Genomic DNA, 10,635 nt, shown 5'->3' with positions numbered 1-10,635 from the left:
ACTTAGAGGTTGGAAATAAGGAAAACACTTTGGGGTTAAGGTGTTTAAATAGGGTGCAAATCTCGGAAATTAGGGTATCATATCTGCTAGCCTACTCGTCGAGTTGAGACCCCCCAACTCGTCGAGTTGAGGCCTCCCAAATCGTCGAGTAGGTTACTTAAAATACGTGACCTTTATGATCTATACTCGACGAGTTTGGGGCTCCCAACTCGTTGAGTTACTCTATAAATTAGAATAAATTATAAGTTAAATACATATCAGGAACCAGGCGTTACATACCATGCACAGACGAGGGCCAGACATGAAACACCGAGGGCAGAATCATTTTGGTAATTAAGCTTTTCTGAAATCCAACAACCCATGTGACCCTTCAAACCAGATTCTCCGTACTGTAGGTAGTAGAGTAGTAAATAATAATTTTGTGTGATTTATATTGCATAAAAATGGTGATGTTGTTTGTTTAAACAAAATAAATATATTACAAGTAGTACATGTATCCCCCCCCCCCAATCCGCGGAAAATATGTAAAACTGGGGGCCGTAACACTCACCTTAAATTGCGATTGACGATTTGTTTTCGAGAATGAATGCGAGAAAATCGGGATGTATTGTCGTGAACGCGATATACCGAGATAATTTAGTTTCTTACGGAAATATTAACATAGATTAATATCTCGAGGGTAATTGGTATTTTAGCTATGTAAAAGAATTTATTTAATAATTTCCAGGGTTTTGTTAACTAAAATTTATTTAAATGAATTATCAGTGGCAGAAAAGTAGATGGTGGTGGCCGATCTTAGTTTCACGGTGGCAACAGTAGGGAGGCGACGGGTGTTGTTGCTCCGGTTTCCTTCTCATTTTTCCAACAGTAACACGACGGGAGGGAGAGGGAAGAGGGTGGGGGTTTGGTTAACAGCAGCACAACATGCCATAGTTAGTGATGGTAACGGCTTTTGAATGGTATCGGCAGTGGGCGACGATGGGCAGCAGGAGGCTGCTTCCTTCTTGCTTGCCTTCGATAACAAATAAATTAATTTTTATTTTATTTATTTATTTAAATTAAATTGTACTAAAATAACAAAAATTTAAATCTAAAATAAGAATGTTAAAATTTAAAAATAAAATAGTTAGTGTTCAATAGAATACAATTCAAATTTTAATAATTAAGAAACAATAAAAATTTAAATCTAAAATAAGAATGTTAAAAAACAAGAATAAAATAGTTACTGATTAATTAAACACAATTAAAATATAAATAATTAAAAAAACAAATAACATGTTATGTTATTAGTTTTCAATTTATGTTATTAACCTTTTCATCGGTTAGCTGTTATTCTAGAAATCGTAACAGAAACAAATCTAAGCATTATCCTTTTAAACTTATCTTGTTACAAATCTTGTTACAAAATATAAATCTTATTTTTATTATTTTATATAATATAATCACCTTCCACGTTGAAACATATGTTTACCTATTTTGTTTGGAAAAAAAGAAATAAAACAAAGAGATTGGGTGTCAAAGAGTTCCACAGGCAAACGTGCATCCACGAAACCAAAACGTCGATAAATCAACCACCACCCACCATTCGTCCGTCGTTTACGACGGTGCCGTCAATCATCGCCGACTCAACTCCACTCCTAGTAAATTTGAACGTCCCTTCAAGATTTACACCACGAAGCTGAGCTGCTTAATCTCAGGTGACCTTCTAAATTCAAGAAATCCCAATTCCAATCAGTTATTGTGTTTTTATGGCAATCACTAATTTAATTCACCATTGATTACGCTTCTCTGTTGTTAGAAATTTAATGTAGAGGAGAGAGAAGGAAGAAAACAGAAGGAAAGTTATCCCCAAAAGAAACCAAATAATTTTGAAGGTCAGAGAGTAAAAGAGAGTGATCGATCTGCTTCAATAAATCGCATCCTCTTTTCTGTTTTTCGTTTGAATTATCTTCTTCTTCACTCAACCGGAATGGGTTTATGGGAAGCTCTTCTCAATTGGCTTCGAAGGTAATCATTCCACTTTCCGATTCACGCCCTAAATTCGCATAATTTGTGTTCCAATTCGAATTAATAATGGATTGTTTGTTTGTTTGCCTTCATCTTTTTCCTGTTAGGGTTTCGTATTATGAACTTCATCCTTGAATTGAAAAATTCGTCGATCTGTTTATGAATTAACCCTGCATTCGCTAATCTTGATATCAAATTTTACAGCCTCTTCTTCAAGCAGGAAATGGAGCTCTCTTTGATAGGGCTCCAGAACGCTGGAAAAACTTCACTCGTAAACGTTGTTGCTGTAAGTAAACAGTAAACCACTTCCATATTCGTTATAATCATATCTCAATTCGAATTCTTTGTTAATCTTTACTTGATTTTATGAATGCTCATAGACTGGTGGATATAGCGAAGACATGATCCCTACGGTGTGTTTTCTTTTCTTCCAAAATTAATTAATCTCACTAACAATAACACATAGTAAGCTAATTCCTTCAACATCATCATGAATCTAATTAAAAAAATGTCAAATTTCAAGGTGGGATTTAATATGAGAAAAGTAACAAAAGGAAACGTGACCATAAAACTATGGGATCTTGGAGGTCAACCACGATTTCGTAGCATGTGGGAGAGATATTGTCGTGCAGTTTCCGCCATTGTGTATGTGACTACTTGCTATTATGAAATCCTTGAAAGAGTTGACTTTTTTCTGTCAAAATGTTGACTTTTTTTGTGTCGTTTATGCAGTTATGTTGTTGATGCAGCGGATCATGAAAATCTGAGCATTTCAAAAAGTGAACTCCATGATCTGATTAACAAACCAGCCTTGAGTGGTATTCCTTTACTTGTTCTTGGAAACAAGATTGATAAGACTGGTGCGCTCTCCAAGGAGGCGTTGACCGATCAAATGTAAGACAAGTTTTCTTTAACTGACCCAAATTGATACTGATATTGATACTGATATTGAAATTGGATTGTCTGTGTAGGGGGTTGAGATCGATTGGTGAAAGAGAAGTGTGTTGCTTTATGATTTCTTGCAAGAACTCGACGAATATAGATTCGGTGATTGATTGGCTTATAAAGCATTCAAAATCTAAAAGTTGAAGAAGATGATGATAAGGAAAGGGGAATGTTTGACTGAAGAAGGATGGGATTTTTGGTGGTGATTTGGTTTGCATAGTTGATTTATTATTACACTCTATTTTGTTCTTGATTGATGTGTATAACTTCTATGTTCTAGAGGAAGAGTAAACTCTACGGTTTTAGTAATTTTTAACTCGAGACTTGAGGTATTGTTTGTTTCTTTGAATCTTGTTTTTCTTTTATTGTCATGTATTGTTTCTATAAACTTGCATACCACATTTAGCTTTTGTCAATTAACTTAAACTCAACTAATTAAAACAAACTTGAGAAAGATTTTAGATAAATGGTCATTTGGAAGATCAAGCATATTGCTTTAAAATGGCTTAGGGTGCGTTTGGCTGTGGAAAATTTTCTAGTTTACGCGTTTGGTTGGTTCAGTTTTCCAAAGTTTTCTTAGAAAATGAAAAATTTCCAGTTTTCCAAATTGTATGTAAATTAGAAAAATGATTTTTACAGTTTTCTAAATTTCTAAGATGGAAAATGAAAACTCCACTCGTTCCAACCAAATGCGTTTTTATTGAAAATTGAAAATGAAAACCTAACCCTATTTTCTAAAAACATTTTCATAGAAAATGAAAACAGTTTTCCACTACCAAACGCACCCTTAGTGTTTTGATTCTTATGGTAACTGTCTTGTCAGATATAATTTTTTTTACCTTTTTTTTTGGTTAATTCATAACGGCTGAATAAGTTATTAACATCATAACATGAGAATATTCTATGTTTTGGTAAAATAAGAATAATGTTGACTAATTGAGCTTTCTAGAAGTAATTGCAATATTCCTTGAAGATGCTTGTGGAAAAGTGTATTTAGTTTTTTTGGAAAACTTTTAAGAAGATTGAGTTTTATTTATGGTGTTTAGGTGTTCGTGTTTGATTAAAACTTACTGAGTTTTTATTTTTTATTTTTAGAGAAAATAGAAAAAATGATTGGATGTGTATGATCTATCAATTTTTTTCCTTTTTTGTTACTTCAAATAATACAACATTTGATATATTTCAACATAAATCGAAACAAAAATTTAACAAAAGAATCAACATAAAATTGAATGTATGATTTAAAACATCAAACTAAACATAAAAAAACACTATTAATAAGATAGTTATTATTACACTCATTTTTTTTTAAATTAACAACCATATGACAGTTTGAGGCATTCTTTATTTAAACTTTTTTTCTTCACATTGTGCTTATCAAGTATGTACATAAAAAGGAGTGGGTTTGCTTTCAAAAAAGCACATTTTAATCCTATAAAATATGATATTTGTGTTCTCCAATCTCATATTTGTATACAAGATCCCCGATTATTTGTGAACAGTTTACCTAAAACAAGTTTTTTTTACCTAATTAAATACTCTCATTCATTTTATACCTCAAAAGAGAACAAAATTCACAAGCCTTTACAACACTCCACATATCTCCAAAATCCTGTTTCAATCTCATTATATTCTGCAGATGAACAAATATTTTTGCTAAGTCAACTTTTATAATAAACTCATAAACTCAACATTTTTACTACCATGTCCAAAATGCAGTTTTCTTTAACGCTCGCATTGCAGCAGCAGCAAATCCTTTAGCTAACTCTGCATCAGCTTCTGCAACTTCTGCTTCCCTTTCTGCCCTTTCAGCTTCCAAAATAGCAGCTTCTGCTTCTGCAACTGCCTTCACAGCAACAGCAGCAGCCTCCTGAGGTGTCATCATCTTCATCTTCTCCAACTCTGCATCTATTTCTGCTTTTGTAATTATCTTGTTGCCACTTGTCTCTCCCACTCTGCAGTTCTCCTCATTTTTTGAGATCTTTTTTACATATGAACTTGGTGCAATTCTGTACCTATGCTTTACCTATATGATCCAATTCCAATGAGGAGAAAATATAAATTAAGATTATTATATAGATTCTTCCATGAAAAAGGATACCATATAATAACAGCCAACTACCTTGATTAATTTCCCACAATCGATTAAAGCATTTAACTCTTCTTTCAACTGTCTTCCAAAGTTGGGAGGTGTTGATTGATTCTCCTGAAATAAGTTCTCAAAATGCTGAAATTATGAAGAATACTAAACAAATAGCAAAAATAAACAAAACCCATTAATCATGTCTTCAAATTCTGACTTAAGAACACATGTATGGCTGCTTGAAATTCATCCAATTGGTATGAATTTATACCTCAATATACTCAGCAATTGCAGCACGACTAGAGCCACAAGACTCCTTCAGATTAGCTATTGTATCCAATATAAGGCTATCCAATCTACAAATTAAAATAATGTACATGTATTTTTCAGTCCCCTTAAGTAACAATTAGTTGTCCACTTTAATTAATTTATATTATACAATGACAAGAGGTTGATATTTGATAATTGACATGACCTTGGCATTGGAATTGGAATTGGCTTCTTGGAATCATCAATTTGCAATGGTAGAGTTAATGTTGGAAGAGGATCTACAATACAAATTTGCATATCATGTTCTTCTTTAGAAGAAGTAGAAATATCTTCAGACTTATGAATTGGCTGAGACTTTGAAGATCTACTACCCCTTTGGCGAGATCCATAGCTACTACCCATGCAGTTCATATTTCTCCATTTATCCTGTTTCAGGAAAACAAATACAACTATAAATATATTGTTATGTGTTTTGTAGTAATGTAGCATACTCGATTTGATCTTATAATCCAGTTTGTAGAAGTTGTTTCAACCTTAAGGTCCACATTGGAACGCAAATGCAAGACAGAAGAAAATTCTGGATCTTTGAGAATTGTGCTCCATTTCCCTGGTCCATACTTGGCTATTCCAGCTTTAAGAGCAGATTCCTCTTCTGATGTCCACTTCTGCTTAGGTACGCCCATTTATGCACCTCTGAAATCTTTCCTACAACAAATTCCAAACAAAAAGCTTTTAAGTTTACAAACCCTTATCACAATAATCTATGATCGAAGAGGGAATCGCCAATTCTGAACTAATTATGGATTAACGATAAGAAGAACACACGCATTCAATGATGCACAACTTTCAATCTCTAATTCTGCATTCAAAATCTAACATTTCGTACAGATTTTCATCAGTTTCTTTCAATATCCATTCATAATTAAACTAGCTTTGAAATACCATAGCTCAAACATGTACAACAGTTCAGTGGGTTTACCAGTGGCAAAAAAAAAAAGTAACAGTATTTAAGGCAGAAACGGGAAGCTTAAGTGAAATCGGAGACAGCGACGCAGCATCTGTTTGTTAAATCTGATTCAAACCCTAAAACAAGTTTCTATCGATTACAGAAAGTAGTAACGAATTTAGCAAATTTTGCCCTATTTAATCCGGTTCACCCGCCCTTTCCTGTACAAACTTGTAATTTCATTGCTAGACCTTCAAATGTGTTGTTTCTTCACTTTTGGCCCAATGGTTTTAAAGTAGTTCTAAAATATCCCATTTTTTAAAAACTATATATAACTTCAGCTTTGGAATTTCTCTCTATTGTTTCTTAAAAGTTACAAATTTTGTTTTCTTTTACGAATTTTTTTTTTTTAAATACTATCACAAAGTATCAGTTGTAACTTTTATTCAGAAAATACCATTAAATTAAATATATTTTATGAGCAAAATGTTTCTATTGCTTAGCTTCTAATAATAATAATTTTAAGTTTAACATCTCAAGTCATATGTTGCTCATTTATGATATTAACATTTTCTTAAACTCATTTTCAATTTAACATACAACATCCGATGATCTTCATTTCCAGTAATCATGAATGAACACATTGTAGCTTAAGAAATATAGTTTAAAAAATATATCTTCTTTATTAAGAAAAAATCAGTAAATTGTACCACTAAAGATCTCAAGTTGCATAATGTCCCAAGGTTACTATCAAGTTAAGGTAAATCACAAAAAACTAACAGTAGTACTTGGTTTGATCAGAAAAGTCGGTTGATTACACAAAGAACATATACAAACTTACAAACATTCTCTTATTTAGATAGATAATATTTTTTCTAAGTGTCTACTATCATATTTTTAGGATTTTCTTCTTTTTATCCCAATAGATGGTTTTGGCCAACATGTTTTCACCAAGAAATAGACATGTAAACTTTTTGGCTAACTCATTGGAAATATGTCATCACTTATACAGGAAAAAACACATCTGTAGATCTAACAAAAGTTTCCTGTCTCGCAGGGTTTGAAGGATGAAAGTTTCTCAGCAATCTACTTATCTACTTTAAAAGTTGTGACAAAGCAAAGAAAAATAATGCATTGAAAATCAACACGTATTTATACTATTTGCATTTGATATCTTTGATTTTCTTTTGTCAGATGTTGTGGATGTAGGTTTTTTTTTTCTTAAAATTAGTTTTGTCATTCATACACAATTAATTCGCCTTCCAACTCAATGTAAAATTTAACAAGTAATGAAAGAATCATGCTGGATACTAACAAACATTCTCTTATTTATAAAAAAAAAAAAAAAAAAACCTCCCAAAACCACATGCACACTAACAAACATTCTCTTATTCATAAAACTAGCTCCATCTAATATCAACACAACTCAAGCAAACATACTATTAAAACGGATTCCACTAGTGTCGGGTAGCAGTTGTTTCATATAATACTTAGATCCCCGCGACAAATTTATCCTTTTTCGCCTTTCCTCTGGTATACACTCAATTGAGCACTCCGAAAACCCCCGCCTTACAAACCAATCTGCTGTTCGTGTTGTCAGCAAAAACAGCTTCTGAAGCCCCATTGAAGATGCTTTTTTCTCAATATAATCTGCAACGATATTTTTTCCATGAGCCAAAAAAACATATTGACTTTTGTTTTAATTTGAAGTAAAAAAAACAAGTCAAGACATACCAAGTAATTTGTCCCCTTGCCCTTGTCCCCTACAGTCAGGAGAAACAGCAATCGCAGCAACCTCCCCACACTTTTCTTCAAAAAATGGAAACAGAGCAGCACACGCGATAATTTGCCCCTCTCTCTCCACAACAATGAAAGAATCCAATGCTTTGAGTAACTAACACAACATAACATAATGTACAATTAAAAGTTAATTCAACAACTATCACCAATTTTATCTCTAAGTCAGTTACTTAATATTATCAAAAAGAATTTTTAAAACCTCTTCATCGGTTCTCTTGACCAAAGTTCCAGAATCTTCTAGAGGTTTGAAAATTTGTCTTATTCCAGGAAGATCATCTACTTTTCCCATTCTGGTACCTTCATAAAGATCACTAAAAAATACAAAAATAAATATATCAACCTTAAATCTTATGTTTTATATGTGTTGATATATTAATATTAGGATAATATATATAATATATACATATAACATACCTAGCCACCATAGTCCCTACTCCATCTCTTTGAAAGAGCTCCTTAAGTAGCACTCCAGATATACTCCCATCTAGCAAATGAACTCTCTGGACACCTCCCTAATGTAAATAAAAAATAAAAAACATAATTAGTAATGTTCATTAAGTTAATTTATAGTACAAAATTAATAATTATTGTAACAACTTACTCTACAAACAAAGGCTGCAGCAGCCAACTCTGATAAATACCCATTTGATCTACTCAACCTTTCTTGTCCTCCAATGGCAAACCCTTGTTCACTTGACCACAAACCATTTCCATTATCGAAACCAACACCATTCTGGAATTTTGCAGTATACCTGTCACTCGATGCCATTCCATTCATGGTGCTAAAATCAATGGAATTGGAATTGGAGTCTTCCTCTCCAATGGCTTTTACGTAATTAGCAGCAATCTCACTTTGTTTAGCTCGTCTACGAATCAACATGTCTGCATCTTCAAGAGTCAAAAACCTAATCAAACGACCCCATTCATCTAAAATTGGACCATCTATGACGCATATAAGCTTCTCAGCTCCAAGAGCCAAAGCACAAGCTGTAGCAACTTCATATGTGCTGGATTATTGGAAGCAGGAAACATTAGTAACTGTTAGTATTTTCAGTTACAGATCATGGCAAACAGTAAAAGGTACCTATAAGTAATTAGTAAATCCATTTTACTATATAGCATACTTGCAATTTAGCACTTCACCAGAGCTTGAATGTCCAAGGTTGCTTAAGATGACAATGGAATCATTGTCCAGCTTCTTACGAATGCGTTCAACATCAACTTTCTTTACTTCACCTGTTGCTCCATAATCAATTCCTTCAACAACTCCTCTTTTCTGTCAAATGTTATACATGGATTAGTTTACAACAATGGAAGAGAGGAACACAGCAATGGAAGAGAGGAACAAAACGTGTGATAGATTACCTTGGCTGCAAGAAAATTACCACTTTCAACACTAACACTGTCATGCCAGCGCCTGTTTTCTCCATGTCTGCGTATGCTGCATAAGGATGGTCCGGGAGAGAGTTTTGCCTCGATCATGAAACGGATTCTTCCAGCTGAATCCATTGCTGCATCCAGAGAATCGGGGTCTGTGATTCTGTATCTTCCAACATACTTAGGTTCACAACCTGTTACATAGATTCGTGAGTGATGATTTAAGTGACAGAAGTGTTTGTTAAAGAAGTACAAGTTTAACTCGCCTTTTTCCGCTAATCGCTGGTCGATTTGTACATGTGTCCCTGGAACAAGAACAAATTTGATTCCCAGACCATGAAGGAGCGAGATATCCTGCATTCAGATCGATTATTTCAGCTCTTCGTTCCATTAACAGGTTAATTTAATCACATATCAGACAACAGCAATCGGATGATTGAATATAAACTAGAGACTTGCCATTAAAATAGGATCTAAAAGGGAGCTATCGATAACTTCAGCAGAAAGAAGAACAACAAAGGTGCTGCCACGATGAGCCGTGAAATACGGCCACGCTTCCCGGAAAAACGTCACAAAGACCTCGTCCTTCATAGCATTAATGTTCGCTTCGCCGGCGCCTTCACTCTCAAATTCGCCCAAAACATTACAAGTGCTGAAGGAAACGTTCTTTCTCTTGACACTTGCAACGGAGTTGAACACCGGCATCTTCACCGACCCAGTCGTACTACCAAGGTCCGAAGTAGCCTTTTGACGACACAATGTTTGGAGGGAGATGCAGGAAGTCGAAGATGAAACAGCCATAGTAGAGCTTAATCGCAGCTTGGAGGCAATGAGACTAAGAGAGGATGGTGTGATTGTGGAGGAGCGGTGGCAAAATAACGATATTTTTTGCTTTCGGCGGAGGACCCCCACGGGCCGCCGCACCGCTAGGGTTAGACGGTCAACGATCGTAAAAGAGTCCAAAATTCGTGTTTGAGTGGCAAAGATGGACTTCGTTTAGGCTTATATAACATTACGATATGACTACAAATCAATTTCTAATATTTAAAAATCTTTTAAAGGTTTTAGAAATAATTCTTGCTTATTAATTTATATATGTAAACTATATTTTATATATCTTTTAATAATAATATTATTAAAAGATAAAAATTATGACATCATCTTAAACAATCTGGGTCATTGATTGTGTTTCAATTCTATATTTTCT

The 10,635-nt window shown here is 33.9% G+C and overlaps 3 protein-coding genes across 6 annotated transcripts; 1 reads left to right on the top strand and 2 right to left on the bottom strand.

Annotated features, from left to right (window-relative positions):
• Positions 1-1,504: 1,504 nt before the first annotated feature.
• On the top strand, positions 1,505-3,301 carry LOC145087469 (ADP-ribosylation factor-like protein 8b). Its single transcript, XM_079025421.1, has 7 exons — positions 1,505-1,697; positions 1,799-2,007; positions 2,212-2,293; positions 2,388-2,420; positions 2,531-2,652; positions 2,740-2,901; positions 2,979-3,301. Exons 2-7 carry the CDS (start codon positions 1,970-1,972, stop codon positions 3,094-3,096), a joined length of 555 nt encoding a protein of 184 aa, XP_078881547.1. The 5' UTR covers positions 1,505-1,697; positions 1,799-1,969; the 3' UTR covers positions 3,097-3,301.
• Positions 3,302-4,553: 1,252 nt separating this feature from the next.
• Positions 4,554-6,428, bottom strand: LOC145087468 (single myb histone 1-like). 4 transcript variants are annotated; one of them, XM_079025420.1, is made up of 7 exons: positions 6,285-6,428; positions 5,839-6,010; positions 5,511-5,731; positions 5,307-5,391; positions 5,075-5,158; positions 4,656-4,978; positions 4,554-4,585 (listed from the first exon to the last, which is right to left on the bottom strand). In XM_079025420.1, coding segments are annotated over exons 2-7 (864 nt in total). In that variant the 5' UTR covers positions 5,989-6,010; positions 6,285-6,428; the 3' UTR covers positions 4,554-4,584. The 4 variants fall into 4 exon arrangements, with proteins under 4 accessions (XP_078881546.1, XP_078881542.1, XP_078881545.1 ...); XM_079025416.1 differs by having other exon boundaries at positions 4,554-4,978; XM_079025419.1 differs by having other exon boundaries at positions 4,554-4,978; positions 5,839-6,005; positions 6,285-6,427.
• A 1,077-nt stretch (positions 6,429-7,505) lies between these two features.
• Positions 7,506-10,419, bottom strand: LOC145087467 (putative amino-acid acetyltransferase NAGS2, chloroplastic). Its single transcript, XM_079025415.1, has 9 exons — positions 9,888-10,419; positions 9,695-9,782; positions 9,417-9,622; positions 9,176-9,327; positions 8,653-9,058; positions 8,466-8,563; positions 8,251-8,362; positions 7,986-8,145; positions 7,506-7,901 (listed from the first exon to the last, which is right to left on the bottom strand). Exons 1-9 carry the CDS (start codon positions 10,227-10,229, stop codon positions 7,678-7,680), a joined length of 1,788 nt encoding a protein of 595 aa, XP_078881541.1. The 5' UTR covers positions 10,230-10,419; the 3' UTR covers positions 7,506-7,677.
• Between the last annotated feature and the right edge of the window lie 216 nt (positions 10,420-10,635).

Source organism: Lactuca serriola, chromosome 2 (assembly GCF_051521515.1).
Source record: "Lactuca serriola cultivar US96UC23 chromosome 2, Lser_US96UC23_V15, whole genome shotgun sequence".
Lineage (NCBI taxonomy): Eukaryota > Viridiplantae > Streptophyta > Magnoliopsida > Asterales > Asteraceae > Lactuca > Lactuca serriola.
The sequence above is the reverse complement of the archived record's forward strand: the minus strand, read 5'-3'. Positions and strand labels throughout refer to the sequence as shown.